At 40.5% G+C, this 17,946-nt stretch overlaps 2 protein-coding genes across 3 annotated transcripts in view; one reads left to right on the forward strand and one right to left on the reverse strand.

Moving 5' to 3' along the window:
* The window catches only part of LOC108559695 (nucleolar protein 4-like), an 89,201-nt gene extending 74,205 nt beyond the window's left edge, over positions 1-14,996 (reverse strand). Inside the window, exon 1 of one of the 2 annotated variants that reach the window (XM_017917043.1) lies at positions 14,338-14,996. In XM_017917043.1, the coding sequence (XP_017772532.1) occupies positions 14,338-14,856 (519 nt within the window). In that variant the 5' untranslated portion in view covers positions 14,857-14,996. The remainder of the gene's footprint in view (positions 1-14,337) is intronic. The other variant, XM_017917042.1, reaches the window with a different exon arrangement.
* LOC108559696 lies at positions 3,129-4,007 on the forward strand. Its single transcript, XM_017917044.1, has 2 exons — positions 3,129-3,336; positions 3,402-4,007. The coding sequence occupies exons 1-2, from the start codon at positions 3,204-3,206 to the stop codon at positions 3,929-3,931; spliced, it is 663 nt and encodes a 220-aa protein (XP_017772533.1). The 5' UTR covers positions 3,129-3,203; the 3' UTR covers positions 3,932-4,007.
* Positions 14,997-17,946: the final 2,950 nt, after the last annotated feature.

Genomic DNA, 17,946 nt, shown 5'->3' on the forward strand with positions numbered 1-17,946 from the left:
GCTGTATGAGCACAATTAGCCGTAAAAAAAGGTCCATCCGATGGACAAAAAATATATATAAAATAAGAACTAAAGGATATGTTATCCGCTCGTGTTCTCCTCTTCATTTGAAAACTTCCGCCGAGTTTGATCCTACTCGAGACATGAATTATATGCTGCAAATGCGAAAACAACAAAAATCATTTCTTTTTGGAATATATAGACAAAACTAATTACTTGCTAAAATATATTTGTACATAAATACACATAATTTTATTTGTATTTCTTCAAGTATGACTACAAAGTGAGATATAATGTGAATCTAAATTGTTTTCTTTTGTAGAATATTTTGTTTCATAAGGAATGTGTTCACGTAAATTCAATATATTAAATTCTCATGAAAAGGCTAAGAAATACGATACAACACTAGTGTAAATTTTGAGCTCACTAAATTAATTATAAATAAACTCCTCTCTAAAATGTCCTCTGTTTTACAGCGCAGTCCATTTATAATGAACTGAACTATTCTTTTAATCAATTTTACGTAGCTTAAAAAAATATATTTTCAGTTTATCGCATGAATAAACTAAAATATAAAGCAGATAAAACTAATATTAAATCGAATTGTTTATATTTTCCGGTGTGAAGTGGTGGCTTAGAAACATCGATGGAGGTTTTGGAAACTTTCGCGAAACGCAAAGAACGTCGTAATTCAGAGTGTTTCCACATGGAGAGTGCGAGTTGGATTATGTGTATGTATGTTTGGCCGACGGTTTGCGCGTTTCGGCCTCTCGGTGTGGGTCCTTCCGCTATTAGCATTCCCGCAGCGGCGGCAGATGTGTGTGTGTGTATGTGCGCCGACCCGTCCCGTTCCGTCCCTGTCCGACCTGATCCGACCCGAACCGACCCGTCCCATCCCGTTCCGTCCCATAACGACCCATTCCGACCCGTCTCTGCTCGCCGGTTGTCTGCCTCCCCCCCCCCACCTCATGATCCCTCACACCATCCACTGGTCTCGTTTATTATTCCGCCTGTACATCGGGCCACCTCCTCCTCCACCACACAACCGACAGGCCATATCATAACACATACACGTCGGACGGCGGCGACCAAATATTGAGGTCAAACTGCTGCCGCCCCCTCAGGAATTGACCGTTTCCTCGATCCGCTCTTCTCACGATATTAATCTCGTGGGGCAATTAGTGATCCGTTGACAAGGCAGATGTGTAATTAAGTTTCACTCCTCGTCATAATCCGAGTGCGCTTGAAGAGGGCAGTCTCGTTTGTAGATGAGTGAGTGAGGGAAGAAGGAGCGTGTGTGCAGTTCGACCCCCTTTTCGGGGGTGATTACACATTCGGCATTTTTAATGGTCACGTACAGGCTGTTCATCGTTTATGCGTTTGCCTCGCGCCAGCCGCTTCGTGATGTCAATCCTAATAATACGACTTGATAAATGATTCCGACACAATATCAAGCCCCGGAGAACACCACTCGTACTCCCATATAATTTCAGGCTCTACTCACCGAATCTTCATCAATTTTCATCACAGTTTAATAAAAAGAAATAAATAAAATTACCTCAATGTCCCTAATTCTCAATAGATGACAAACATGGAAGTCTTCAATTATTTATTTTTTGCTTTCATAACATACTTCAATATATTATATAATAATAATAATATAAATATTAATTAACATGTTTTTATTATTAAATGTGTTCTAAATCTGGGTAGTAAATTCATATTTTACTGATATCGCATTTAATACAAAATCTGCATAATTGAAGAGATGCCCTTTCGATGGACTTGGAGCACCGTCCTCGGGCATCTTTTCTGCAGAGCGTGAAGCAACTCAAATTGAATCGTATAAAGGGAAAATAAGAGTTTTGAAATTCGCATCGGCAGGAAGCGCGGACGCTGGCGCACATAAATTAACGCGCCGCGCCGCTCGGCACGCAAATAAAGCGGCATATTGCAGAAATGGACGAACCAAAAAGAATAACAACAACAACAAAGAGCAGCACACAATAAGAAGGAATGAAAAAGAAACTCAGAGGTGCAACGATGAGAAAGACGAAATGTCCACGCATAGCCGCGCCGTCGACGTGATCGTGTTACATAATTCACACAGAAAACCGAAAACCGAAACGAGTGAGACGGACTTTTTTTTTAAATTTATTTTGCTACATAGTGTTTTGCAGATTTAAGACGAATATTTATTTAAAGTTTAATTCATCAATAATGAAGAGGCGTTGCATGAAAGTAATATATTTAATATCATTGATGTCAATATAGTTTCGGGTTGGAGTATCGTAAAGTTATTTGCGTTGTCTCCTAAAAATAATCTTGGTTTGGAGCGCTTTAATTAAAGAGAGAGGCCGCACTCACGTGTGTACACACACACAAATACGAGTTTAATGTCTCCATGGCGTCGGCAAAAACGTAATGCCCATGGCGTGAAAGCAAAGGGGGAAAAGGGCTAAAAGCATGTAAGTAACGAGCGCGGGGATTCCCTGAAGGGCGAGAGCGCGCGCGCTTCGCAGATCGGTGATTAACATCTCGCAACAAGTAGTTAATAAATCAGTTCTAGCGATGAGCGCGCCCTCTTCACTTTTATCTCTATGCGCCTTTTGCGCTCGTTTCTACCGAAGTGCGATTTATACACATTTGGGGATTCGGGAACTTTTGTGTCCTATCCCCTAATGTTCTCTCCTAATAAAGTTTTACTATCGGACACTTAGTATAAGTAATAATAGTGGTAGTAGGTAGGTAGTGGTTACAATTTAGTGTAAAGGGGTTGTTTAAATTTTCGTTGTATAAAAATAATTTAATGCATTTTCTTAATTTTGTTTGTTTAGTAGGTATTTTCAAAGTACACGCGGCGTTGCCGCTTCTGGTAAAATGTCCTTATCGACGTTGTCGAGGGGAGCGCGTGTCTGTCGGGGGGGATGAAGAGGGACGGCGACGGTAGGCCCGTGGCGGCGGTTGATATGGCGCCGGCGGCGGTGGCGGCTGACTGGAAAGAGAGACGAAAAGGGGGAGCGAGAGATACGGCGAGGCAGGCATTAGGGGGGAAGAGGCGGCGGCGGCAGCGGCGACGTCGCGGGGAGCGGCGGAGCGGTGCGACGTTGCTGCGTCTCCCTGGGCACTGCGAAACGGCGGCAGTCGCTCTCGCACCGCGTTCGATTCACGTCGCCGCTCCGCAACTCTCTCCTTCTTTGACCATGAACAACTTTGACCTGATCGAGCAGATTCATCTGCGTCTGCCCTTGTGGGATAAAGTGCACAGCGAGAAGACTGATACCAGCATGCGAGAAGAGCTTTGGGACGAAGTGGCACACGTCATGGGTTGTTCAAGTAACTCATCACACTACACGGACGCAAGGCTCCGAACTCATGTCAAACTTTTCTTTTTGTTTTAGAGGAGATCCTGAAGTCGCGCTGGAAGAACCTTCGAGATTCCTACAGGAAGATTATCAGAAAGTCCGATGGTAGGGAATCAGATCCCAAATGGCCATACTACAATGCCATGGAGTTCATGAGAGAAATCACCATCAACGCCAGACCGAAAGTGATGGACATCACTAGGAAGGTGCCCAGTATTGAACCGGACTACTCGCTGACGTTAGTACGTGATAACGAAGATTCCATCGACCACATATCAGATGGGATTAAACAGGAGAAAAGTTTGAAGAGGCACGCTGCTGATGATCTGGTCACACAGTTCTTGGAAATAGAATCGGAGAAAAGTCAGGCTGAACATGAAAAGGCAGCAGCTGCTGCTGTTGCTCGTCATCTCTATGACGATGACGACTACCAGTTCTTGGTTAGCCTGCAACCTCACCTTAAGCAAGTAGCGCTCAACCGAAAACTACCGCTCCGGATGAAGATCGAACAACTTGTCTACGACGAGATTTACGCTCACGGCGCTGCCACCAATTGCTCCTACTGATCTGACGACCTCCAACATCTGATTATTACTAAACATTTTTTTACTAAGACTTAGTCCTTAAGAGATTTATATATACATATTGTACATACATTTGAATTTCTTTAAATAAAAATATATATTTACCCGAAACAACTGTATGCAATAATTTGCTTACTTTTTTTACCACCCAATCTTAACAACTAACTATTCCCCATTTACAAATCATATAAATAAAACTAATATTTAAATATTTACCCAAAATTTGGCCTTTTGGAAACCTTACCTGAAACAAAAGAAGTGTAAATAAGTAACAAAAAAAAAAGATGGCAAGAAGTGAAAATGGTAACATGATTCCAAATGGGGCTTGAAGGTGTCCGATTACGTCAACTTAATCTATTTTGTTTTTCAGGCTCTCCCCTAGTTTGTTTAGCGCTCGACGCATCGGAGATCCAGGGATGTTATTTATTCGTCTCGTCTCGTCTCTACGTAGTGTTTTGTCTTTATCATCAGAAACTTAGACTACCACGCATTGATTTACAGCAGCAGCACCATTTACTGCCTTCAATTTATAAAACTCAGATAATTATTTTTTCGTTCGCCGTCAATGAATGAATATTTCTAGAAATTAATTTATGTTGACTGTAGTTGACAAACTGTAAGTTTATATTTAAATATTTAAAATATATTTCTTTTGTAGAAGGATTGTGCAATTCACGGTGGCAAGGAAAGGATTGTTTGGTGAGCTGGGGATGACACTATAAGGGGATGAGGATGGATTTCATGAGTATAGAAAGATGTGGAGACGGTAAAATTCGTTACTGGGCGAGCATGTCGAGTGCCTTATTCTGTCATATCGCAATCATACGTGCTCGCTTCGCGTTCCTAATAACGTGCTGCGTGCCAACAAGTTCTGCCGTCAGGAATATGTGGGGTTCGGCAAAAAGGGGGGATCAGGCGGTTAAGCGAAGAGTGTGCGGCGGAGAGGATGGGAGACGACGGGGCCCCGAAGCGAGGAACGCGGGATAGGATAGGCAGGCGACGGTGGGAGGAATGGGGGGTCGGGCGGAAGAAGGACGGGGCGCGGGACGAGGAGCCTCGCCGGTGCCGTTGATAATCTAATCGGGCGGCGGGGCGACGGGTGAAGGCAGTGGCGGCGGCGGCAGCAGCGATCGTGACGACGGCGGCTCCTCCAATCCACCCTAATGACACGGCCGACGCGTCGAGCGGATATTGCGTCGTCGGTCGACCTGTTCTACTACTAGGCGTTCGCCTTCCTCCTCGCCACACATGCTCATGCATTTTTTAAGTTACATCGCCGACACGACACAAAAAAAGGTTGAGGCATGATGAAGAAGTGGTGGCGATAGGAAGCTGAGATCTAGCGGACTCCTCTCAGGTTGCCTTAAGCATTTTCATCGCTCTCCTACGTCCGGAAGGCTTTGAAATTTTACTCTATCTCACTCTATCTTTTTCTCTTCTTCTTTCTATGCATCCTCACTTAATCGAGTCACCATCAGCTGCACGTCTCTAAATATATTCGGAAATTTATAAACCAAGTTTTCTTATTCAATCCATACCTTTAAGTAGTAAGATTGACATACCATCTGTTTATAGAAGCAATGTTACACAATTTATAAGTGCATTATTAATCAATATAAATTTGCGTTTTAGTTTATTTTTATTCCATAGAGAATGTAGAATTTGTTTTGAAAATGTTCATTAAATAAATGAAGTGAAATTATTTTAGAGTTGAAGAATTTGTATCAAATAATCAAACATTAGTTAGAAACAAAGTATAATATAGAACTATGGTTAGTTCAATTATGATGCGACAAGGAAACGAACTTTGAAGTAATATCATTAAAGCCCGTTTTATGCAACAGGTTCGGAAAGGAAGCTAAGGCATCTATTTAATGAAATCGAGGCACTTGTTTTATATAAGTTATAACAAGAATATACACCAATTGTATTAGTTTATTTTTACTTATACTATTTAGATGCAATTTCTGTAAACGAAAAACTATACTCGTGTATAATCATAAAAAATATAATTCAAACGTAATATGCATGTAAATAATGTTTTTAATAATTAAATAATCAATAAATAAAAAATAAAAAGGTTCAAGCTGTGACGTGTATATTTGATTTGACGCCGGTAAATGCCTTTAGGAAGTAGCATCGCGTCATTATTCGCTTTGGTAAACTTAGGTTGGGCGAAGGCCACCTTCCACAATAATTCTTTTCTTTTCACTTTGCATCCATTCATTGTAAAACCCGCGTGCATGCGATAATTAAGGAAGGAACACGGAGCTGGAAACCCGACGATAAATAATGCATGTGACGGGACGAAGGGGCGGACGAGGCGGCAGTGGAAGAGTAGGCGGTGTAGGAGGGGGGAAAGATGAAAGGGGGCGCCGATGGGGGACGCGCGCGAAATCAAGTGGCCGGATCGCGCGCGTTCGTTCGCCCCAATTACACAAGCGCCGCACGTGTGCGCTTGTATCTTTACGGCCAGCGACGCATCTGCCATACCTGGACGCAGGAATGAAATATATATTAACGCTTCTAAACCATCAAAAGTCAACATTTCCATTCCTCTTCCTAGTAGGTATAACTTTTTCGACCCACTAATCTTCCTCAAATTAACGATAATTTTAAAATTGTATCTATCTTGTACAGCTTCTGGATATATTCGCCCATCTCGCTGGATTTCGTTTATGGACTTTGATCTGTCAAAGGTATGTAACGAGGGCGATTGCGACGCGGCAGATCCGAGAGTTTGTGGAAGTGGCGGAGAAGTGTGGGGTTGGCGGAAGCGACGCTTGAACACGCACGGGCATTCCATCAACAATGCGCCCTCCAGTCTACGTGTCCTGTTAGCCAGATCAGGCAGGCCAAGAGATATATAACAAAACCGCCCCGGGCCAGGCGCGGCCCGTCGGGCATGCATGATTTTCCGATACCAACTCCGAAATCCCTCTCTTTCACCCCTACAGCTAGTTTTTTTTTTGTTTCTAATATTCCATATTTATTGCCGCGGCGTTTTGTTAAACGACCACAGAACGATCGGATACGTACGTGATCCGCCAGTTTAACCAGAGGAAAACAAATATATATTCTTCCAATTCCATCCGATTCACATCACACACAAACATATATACTGATAATATTCATTTTTCATCTTTGCATAGAATAGATTTCAAGTACAGCATGATTAGTATTACTTATAATATATAGAAAGTAAAGCATACTGACAATATTTTGTAATTGAACATCGAAAATGTTTTGGTTAATATAAATTCAAATAATCAAATAAAAACAATGTTTTTTCTTCTTCAAAAATACTCATCTTTATAATGAGTAAATCAGTTAAACCAGTAGTATTCAATGTATTAACGCGATTTGAAGGGAACTAAAATAACATTGAATCTGAAAAGTCGATGGGTTAATTACAACAGTGGGGCTGCCGAGTTTAATGAATAGTTCCACAACATAATGGATGGTTTGTCGTGTACCAATTTAACGGAATTATTAATTTGGCGCCCTCGGTAATGAAAGAGTTCAGGGGGTGTCTTGATCGAAGCAAAGCGCGATGTTTTTGTGAGAGCGCGCGCGATGGGGGCGGCTACGAAAATAATTGATGGCGTGTTTATTGCGAACCCCCCGATATTTCGCGGGGGTGCTGAGGAGCGGCTGCGGTGGTCTTTGCGCCCTTACACCCAACTTCGAACAGTCCTCCGCCCAATTCCCCACACCGCTCGGGACCACCACAATCCCCTAGAGTTACGGAGTTAATAGAAACAGGCCGGGTTTCCCCTGTGTGCGTTAATAGTAATATACGCTGTGGGTGACAGATCGATGTTCATATATAGTCTAACCTGATGGTGGCGGTGGCGGCAGCGGCGGTGGCGGAGGCGACGTGCGGTGCGTTGGCCTCGTTATCGGCTCCTCGAGCGCGCCTAGCCTTGCCTAATCACCCGTGCACCTTGTTTTCCATTCCCGCCTCACCTGCAGATTATCGCCTCAGCCGCCTCTGACGAGCGGCTAATCCGTTAACCGCTCTTCACCCCTACACTACCATTGCTCTTAACGCACTCGCACACAGATAAAGCAATGTTCCCATATATTATGTAATGTAGTAATTAATTGCATTTAGGTGTATGTAATTTACAAATAATACATTTATGTTATTAATTGTTACGTTTTTTAAAGTCTAAACAACTAGTCTTATTACTGTCAAGCATTTGTTAATATCTCAGTGTCAAATTAACTATTATTTCGATTTTCGATCTGTAAAGAAGAGCAGAATTACCGAACCATTTTTCTACGCGCTTCCAAATTTGAATGTGTAAATTTTATTGCATTATAAAAAGGTATAAAAAGGTGTACATAATACGGCGAGATGACGCATAATATTTAATGGAGGAAAATATAAGAGGGACGGGGGGGGTGTTGTAATTCCCCTCGTTGCAGACGGGTGGGTATGAATCGGTAGTGATCGTTAAAAAGCGAGTTGTCGATCGATGGGGAAACCAGAAGGGTGGTCCTTTTAGTTGTTGGGGGGATGCGATTCGGGGGGTTCGCTTGGTGGCATTACGGAAGAGAACCCCTTTTGCGTCGCCTCCTCGACGTGACTGACGAGCGACTCTTGTAACAGGCTAAAGAGGGTTGTGGGTCCGGGGGTGGCGCGGGAGGAACGTAACTCTAGGAGTGACGGTGGGGGGTGGCGGTGGCAACGACAGTAGGTTGGTTCCCCCTAAGCTTTCAGAGATTACGACGGAAGCCGCGGCGCGTATCGGCGCCCGCGGCGGGGACATCGGGACGCTCTCATTCATGAAATGACGGCGCAGTGGGGACCGATCTCTTGCCGCCGCCTCCGACGTCAGACGCCTTGCATCCTCCACGTCCTGTAGACGCTCCCAGAACGCGACATGGAATATATGAATCTCTTACGATCGCGTAAGCATCCGCGAAAACGAAAATAACCAGAACTAACGCACAAATTTCTACTCTCGGATGAACGTGTTCATCGTCCCGGAAACGATCTAATATGTTCACTGGGCCTCAGGATCAAAGGATCCCACACCCGCTCACTCTCGTACATTTAATTCACCCCAACACAATGCATCACCACCTGATTTAAGTTACCCATCCAAACAGAAATCCAAGTAACCCCTGAAAACGATGCACTAAACTCGAACTTCCTTTACGATTATCTAATATAGATAATACACGAACATATTATTTTCATAGTTAATTCAATCAATGAATCACATGGCAATATATAAAACTTCGAATGAATCACAAATTTTAAATGCATTTGATGACAATGTGTTAGTGGTGGTCCGATATTATTAACATTCTTCACTTATAATCTACAAATCAAGCTTTACTGTATTTTTTTCGCTTCGTTTTAATGTGAGCATTGAATTCACCAAATTTGCAGTTGCTATTAATTTGGATTTAATGGCAAGTACTTGCGTGTTTTTGGGTTTATGAAAAAAACGGAGTCAAACAAAAACTTTAAATAGTCTTTGTTGCATAGACTTCGATAATATTTTATTGTTATTATTATGCAGTTTCTTACACCCCCTCCCCTCGTGTTTGAAAAATATTCATAGAAGCGTAATGGACATTGCGGGGTGCAAACACAATGGAAATGGGGCGGCAGAAACGAGGACAAACACACACGTACGTACACGACCCCAGCTAAATGTTCACAACACGTGAACGTGGACTTCAGGGGGATGTAAGCCCTCTTTCTCTTTTACACCAAGGCCATTCTCGATTAATCGCGAGATTTATTGCGACCCCATCAATCTCACCTTTCCTCCTTAATTAATATTACAATAAAAATGGATCGATCCCATCGACAGATACCCGTATTCCACTCATTATTTTATTTTTCTTTCGTGTTGCGGCTCCTACCGTTCGGCCAGACGCTAATGACGTGTATATTTTGTCTTCCTCCTCAACCCGATCATCATCTATTTGGTGTGGATCCACGCGTGACTGGCTCTCTAAATTACATGCATACGAGTTATTAGTCAGCTGCCACACACCCTCTTCAATCTAAGTGCACTAAACCGAAGTCAAATAGGGTTCCCAAACGAATGGCAAGAACAATTTCGAAAAGATTATTCAAGAATTAACATTTACATTTTTTATAAGTTAAAAAATTGCATCTCTAACAATGGGGAAAACAGCTAACAACAATCATCTGACAACAAACATTCTTTATATTGACTTTTATGTCAGATCTTTGTAATACGAGCAACGCAATTAATGTGATGCAGGCACAAAAAATACTCCTTATAAACTAAAAAGAAATACTATTTTCCTATCTCTAGAATTACAGTATGATTTATCGTTTGCTCAATATCGTCCGATTCAATAACTCTTCTTCGTCGTGCTTTGTGTTGCGTGAAGGAAGAAAGGATTTTAGGGGCGTCGTAATTAATTTGGGGGGCGCGAATTACGTATTCATCATGGAGAAAATACAAGGCCTGTTCCGGATGAAAGGGGTGATGGGGGAGGGGGGTGGAGTGGTCGGTTGCTACGTCCCGCCACAGGAAATATATTTAAAATTATTTACGGCCGGAGCGGCGAAAATAATTGGTCGATGGCGTGCATTTCCGGCATAATTAAGGCCAGACACGCACCGTGCGTGAAAACCGATTAAATCTCTGCGCTGATTCCTTTGGCCCTTCGAGATCCACGCTTTTTACCGTTCGCCCTTCTCATCACTGACACATAAAAATGTACAATAATTTCAATTCTTCAATTGCTATTATCTATACAGTGTTTTATAGATGCACACTTTGTAGTTATTAATATCAAATAGTATAATGTATTGTTTGTTAATCTTATGAAGAAGTCAAGAAAAACAACTAAATACCAAAAGTTTCTTTTCGCTATTTACCTTCACATCAATAGACGTAGACTCGAAGTTTTCATGAGTTCTGCAAAGTTCATTCTTTATCCGTACATAATCTTCACATACAAAAGAAAAAAAAAATAGTTAAGTAATCATTATATTTTTTCATTATTGTGATTTTCTCAAAAACTATAATAGGTATAATGGTTCCAAAAGATACATATGAAAGTTGGATAGTTGGGGAATGTAACGTGTATTCAATTATTGCTGTGGTCATATCCATTCGGCAGTAGGAAAATAAATGATGAATGTACGGTGATTAGAAGCAATTCGAAAAGTTAGTTTTGGTTGTAGCATTGAATCCCCATAGGAGTTATTTCGTGAGAGCTGTGGTTGCCGGCATGTTTATATTATTTACGGTGGAGTTTGAGGGTGGCGGCGGCGGCGGAGGCGGTTGCTCAACTTTAAAGCGATTGCCGCCCGCGCCGACGAATAAATGATCTTCATAAATCTCGTTCCGCGAAAACTTCTACCCGCCTCCCTTATTTTCCTTTCCTCGCATCGCTTTCTCTACTTCCCTTGTTTTTGTTTTTCATTTCTTTTCTCCTGCTCTGCCATTCAGACGATGCCAGTTTTTCCGCCTTCTTCTTTTGCTCCCTCTGCAAATTCTGCCCATCCAGTTTCCTGGATACAGGACATCTAAGCCAATTTCGCTGCAAGCGAGAGCGGAAAATCGAACGTCCTCCGGCGTCATGTGACAAACGACCCCCAATTAACTTGTAATCGTATGCTAATTTAATAAGCGGCTTCTTCGTACCGTAAATTCACGTGTTAATGATATATAGGCTTTTCGAAAAGCGTGATCAAACACGCTTCTCATTCACTTTAAAGTCCTTACAATCCGATAAATATAATTTTATAATTATTTCTTCATGGAAATAATGTGATGGTATTAGAAGTTATAATATTTTATAGTTAAAAAAAAACTAGATTATTTTTACAATTTTAATCTTCTAAATAACTTTTCTTTAGTAAGTGGGTGGAGGCAACGTAGTTTCGTTGTCATTTTTTGCTTTTGGAGAGTGTGTAGTAAATGATCAACAAAGAAGACATACATTTTAAGAGTTCAGAATTTGAATATCGAAGAGTAATTGCTCACTGTTCCTGGCTTCCTATATGATATATATGTATAAATTTAACTGTCTCTCTTGCACACACAAAAATTATTGGTGACCATGGGTATAGAAAGAGAGCGTCGGGTATCGGGTCGAGTTTTGGGGTTGGTTCGGATCGCAGCCAGCGGTTTGAAAACTATATCTATCCCTCTCTCTCTCTCTTATTCTAGTCCGTCGCAGGGGGATCAGAACCCTCCTGCAGCGAGCACTCGCCTAGTATTTTCCTGCTGCGGCACAAAACCGCACAATCCCCATAGCTTATGGCCACATTTGCTTCCGCTTCTCCTCTACCTTCCATTCCAACCCAAAGCCCTTCTTTTTACGATAATTACAAAATTCAATACTTCCACATTTGCGTTTGATGGATTTCTCCATGTATTGTCTTTTATTTTAAAAATTGAGTAATACGGGAAGTCTATAGTAACTGTACTAATTAAAAAAAGAAAAATACATGTAGTTTTCATTATATTTCTTCCGTTTGCTCTCTTTTAATACATCTAGAGTTGGTATAGGTCACACATTCAAGTACTACCTATCTATATATTAATGAGTTAACTGATTAATTCATCCGTTAACTTACAATTAAATAGGAAGAATTTGATTATAATTGTCAGAATATCATTAGGAAGATGTCGTGTACTAATTGTAAAGTGTAATGGGAATGCAAAACAGACAGCAGCGATAAAGTTCGTTCGTTAAGGGGTTGAACGAGAAGGGAAGATGGGTCTGTCGTCATCGGTCTCAATTGTAGTTTATTGACGGGACAGACAACAACCTGTCTCCGATGTGGCTTTATTATGTGGGTCATATGTGACTATTTCAAAGAGTACGTTGTAAAGTGGCGGAGAAGTCACGGAGTACCGTGCACCATATTCTCGTATCTTTCTACCTCGCCACATGCATAACTTGGAACACAGTGTATGATGATGGTAAGGCGGCGTGCGAGAGTATCATCTGATAGCGGCGAGGGGACCTTCACAAAGGGCCCTGAGCTCAGAGCCAGATACGAGGTGACGGGGGGTGCAGTGGAGCGGCGGAGACGCGGGTGGCGTTTTTAGGAAGGAGACTAGTGTAGTGGAATGGGAAAGGCGGCAACAGCAGCAGAAGCAGCCGCTACCGCCGTCGCCAGCGGCTGATGACTGCAGACTTTGTCACCCACTCCACACCGTATTCCACTTCGTAGCCTCTTCCACTCCGCGACCGCCGCCTCTTCCGTCTCCTCCACCCCGCAACGCCTGCTTTGCTTTCTGCCACTTAACCGCCACCAACCCGAATTCAAAGCTACCCACCCTCTAACACGCGCTTCTTTCCAATTTGGCGCGGCATCGATTCGACTCCAATTTATTATTCCGCCCGTTCGCTAATTAATAGAAATCACGCCAGAATACTTCTGCTCACCGTTCTATCATCATATTGTGGTTATCAAAACCATAACTAATAACATTAGACTATAATTTAGACTCTGGATAATAATAAACATCCATCTTCATTTAAAATCTTTAAAACTATAATGTTATTAAAGAGATATCATTAATACAAGAGGATCCTTAAGTTCAATTACTCTCGAGGAGTGAGAATAAAAGTGAAAAAAAGTAGTGCAAAGCAAATAGTAGTAGAGTTTCTAATTAATTTAGAAATTACTTTAAAATCTTGGTATTCGACGGATTCGTTACTCAACACAACAATTTAAGGGACATCAGATTGACTAAATAATAATTTAGACAGGTATTAAACTTGTATTTATTATAGAAAACGCTTAAAACGTACGAAATGTATTATACACAAATGTTAATAAGTGTATATATTTACTAAAAGTATAAACTAAATATAAAACTTTGTTTTGCATAGTATGTCAATTTTTGTTTTTAAAACCTTTTATATTAATATTTATAAAAAGTCATATCTCCAACACATTTATAAACTGCATTTCGTTGTTCGTATTTAAATATATATATTGATAGATTATTTGATAATGTAGTCAATTTTTTAAATAAAATTATAAGACGATAGATATTTATTATAGTAGAATTTACATTTAATGTTTCCCCTTGAAACTAACCATGATTCAATAGTTTGATATATTAATTTGGGCTAGGATTGTTAAACTCAAATTAATTATATTTATATATAGTAGATTACATTCTATCTAACTTTTTGCGTAAACATTTTATTTTTTTGTAAATGATAGCTATCAAATAAACGAATTTCCGTTGAAGTAAGTAGATGGTAACTGGTAGCGGATCGGAAACTTGTGATTCAGCACGATCAAAAGGTGGTAATTGGAACGGTAATGGGTTCAACTTAATGCGAGAACCGCATCGCGCGCCTTTTGTCAGCGCCGAGGGAGTTGCTAACTTAGTTTCGTAGATGCTTACCTTGAACGGAGCGTTGGGCACGTAGAGGAAGGGATCCTTGGCGGAACCGGAGAGTTTTGTTTTGACGGGGGGAATACCCTCGTCGACGTCGCACACGCTGTATCTGCCGACGATGGCGTCCGCTGGTCGCGCCTCGTAGCCGGCCGGCTTATACATATGAAACCCTTTCGCTTTTACCCAGAACCGGAACTTGCTGTTGTCCGCACTGGCGACCTCCTCGAAGCGCAGCGTTCTTAAGATCCGCGCGTACTTTTTCAGCGTGACCGTCTTGGTCTTAGCCAGGTCACCGTACGTCTGTATGACCCACGGCTGATAGGAGGCGAACATGTCGACTTTGCTGTCCACTACGCTGAGATGGGCGCGTTTCACGTTGTTGTTCTGCTCGGGACACTTGGAGCTACCGGACACGGAGCCTGTGCTCTTCCGCTTCACGGCCTTCTTGACAGGAGGCTTTACAGTCTCCTCGGTCGGGCCCATTTTGCTCCTCAAACCGCGATCGGCCAGCATTGCAGTTGCCATAGGGAAAACACCGCGCACATTAACACCACACAGTTTAAAACAAAAAAAAACAACAACCAGTACGAAACCAATGACAACAATAACAACAGCAAGCGATCAAGAAGAAGAAACGATAGCTTTGCAACAACCGCAACTTTTGACACCTGTTGCTCGTAAGTATAATAATAACAACAAACTTGACGAGAAAAAAAGGATCACCAATAATTTGAATAATAATAATAATAATAAATAGGAGAACAACGTAAATCACCCAGTGAGCAATGTTTGAACCATGTATTTGGTTTGCTCATATGTGAAATTATTATTATTTTATTTAGCTTTAGGATTGAGTTTAGATGATGTGGGACGCGTCGATCTGCGAGCGTGCGGAACGAAAGTCGTAACGGCAGTGCTGTGTGCAGGCAGACAGGAACACGCGTCGAGATGCCGGGCTGTCCCGTACTGGTAGCGCCTAACGCGTCGATCTCTGAGGTGCTCACGGGACAGTCCCATATAACCCCCACCATCCTCACCTCACGGACGGCGGTGGCGGCGACGGCAGCGGTGGTGGCCCGTGCGGGGATTTCGCCTTTGTAATACTTCTGACCGAGGCGCCTTCTCACTCTCTATCTCACTCTCCCTCTGTCTCTCTGATCACATTTCTTTCTTTCTCTCTTCCTTCTTCACTTCATTCTCAACGACTACCCCTTTTTTTCCTTGCCGCTTCAACTTCGACTTCTTTCTAATTACATACTTATGCACATCTACTTTTGTTTCTTTATAATAAAAAAATCCAACTTCCAAGAATTCTTCATCCTTTTGTCAACTACTTGTGTTATGACTAGTTAAGACTAATAATTATTAAGAAATTTAATATTTTCCTTGAGTTTTACTACTATCTGAACATTATTTTCTACATTAAGTTAAACAAAATTCGAAAGTGTTAGTATTTTTAAACGTTTTAAAAATTAATTTAATAATTTAAAAAGATGGTATTATTTATTATAAGATTCATTTTATATTCTTTATTGTTGCTTATTACATTTACGTTATATAGAAAATACGTTAAATCCTCCAGCCCGTATCTGAATATTCCAGGAAGGAATCTTTAGAGTATATAAGCTGTAGCATATCTATTCGGTCGCTTCTCAGAACTTCATCACGGCATGACTATACGACTATTTTTGCCGATGTGACTGTCCAGCAGCGGCAAATCACCTGGACATCTGGAAACCAGGATCCTTCTACATATGGCTCACTCTGTGCACCGAATTAAAGCTATCTGTGATGTCCTTAAATAAACATGTGTGTGAATATCGCCGTTGTGGAATTAGTTGTTTCCACCCTTCGAATATTGCTTTTCTATTCATATAACCGAGCATGTCTAAAGAAAATTAATTGTAACCAAATGATCATTTTAAAAAGTATTAAATTAATTAGTTGATAAAAATTCATCAAAAATTTTCAGTATTATTGTTATAGTCGCAGTGTACATATAATGTTTATGGGACATGGATTTCGTTGAATAATTTAAATGGTTTCAATTAGTTTAAATGTTACATAGGTTTGTTTGTATCGGTATCTGTATTATTGGTGCGTAATTAATTCAGTATTGATCATTAACAAACTAAAATTTAATAATCTAAATGTCATTATTAATTATGTTAATTGCATTAATGTGAGTTGACAAAATCTAGAATTTTAAACGGTTAGAATTTTAAAAATTACAATAGTCGAACATGTAATTTGGAGGTAGTAAATCATAAATATTATGCGTTTATTGGAGAGAGTTTTTCGTTTATAAATTGGTCCTGCAGCGACTGTGAGAAATGCGACTCTTGGGGTTGCATACGAGGTCATAGGTCACGCTGATGCAGAAGGGGTGGCGGCGAGTTCACATCTCATGAATCGCATCAAGTGGACCAGCGCGCAGCAAACTAGTTTCCAGATTTTTGCTCGCATCTGCATCTGTTGCTGCCGCCGCGCCAACTACTTAACATCTTTTCTTCGACTCCCTCTTCGTCGTTCATCTACACCATCTTGCTGCAGATGCGACTAATTTCAACCAGTTTCTATAAACCAAAATTTTGTGAAACGTATAATTAATTTTTTTTTTTGATATAAAATGCAGAATTTTAAAATAATAATAATAGTTATAAATACTAATTAATTGTTTGTGCAATTAATTTTAACAGCGATTATTAATTTAAATTGTGTTTGGAAAATTATAATTAATTTTTTGTCGTTAATTTATTTTAAATTCGTAAACCATTATTTTCGATTATAATTAATTTTTAATCAAATTTTTCAATAGAAGCTGCTTAACTCCTGTCGCTTCCGTCACAACGCTTCCATTGTAGTTTCTTTCTAACATTTAAAACGCTTTGAAACGGATGTGATGTTCTTTTTTTTTCTTCTTCTCCTCCTTCAGGTCTTGCCCATATTATATTAAAAAGTAATTTACGTTACGGTTGAGAAAATCATGCTTCAAGTTTCTGTACTCTTTTCTTGCTATGATTCATATAAGTTACATTTTCAGTGCATCATTTTGGAAGTCCTTTTAATCCGATGTGATTTATTATTGAACCAAACGAACTATCCAAAACAGAGGAGATATGTTTAGACAATCCGGTAATTCTTACCGGTGGACCTCAAATCTTCAACTGATTTCATTCTGAATGTCATGAAAAAAAAAACTTACACTAAAATCTAAATGTAACAGTTACAAATTCAAGTTACACGAGGTGTTTAACTGTAAGTTACAAACATTACATTCCCTAAGAGGAATTAAAATACCTAACTGTTGTAATTAGTTGAGGCGGCTGTGTGAATAAATAAGGTATCAAATTATCCTTGAATTTAAAACTTATCATTGTATTATCTGTAGATTCACTTATGCTGGTATTATTTTCTTGAAGAATGAAACCTCAAAAAGAGACTATCAACTATTTAATTCAAAAAGCTAAGTGAGAGAAACGAAGCTTTTGGTGATTTGTATCTAATGATGCAGAGAGCAGATTCCACTTTATTCTATGAATGAAATCCATTGTGTTTTCATTTTACTGTTGTTGGGGATCGTTTTGTACGTGTGCGCGGTTTTATTTTAGGTTT

This window comes from Nicrophorus vespilloides, unplaced genomic scaffold, assembly GCF_001412225.1.
Source record: "Nicrophorus vespilloides isolate i.1.1-1 unplaced genomic scaffold, Nicve_v1.0, whole genome shotgun sequence".
NCBI lineage: Eukaryota > Metazoa > Arthropoda > Insecta > Coleoptera > Silphidae > Nicrophorus > Nicrophorus vespilloides.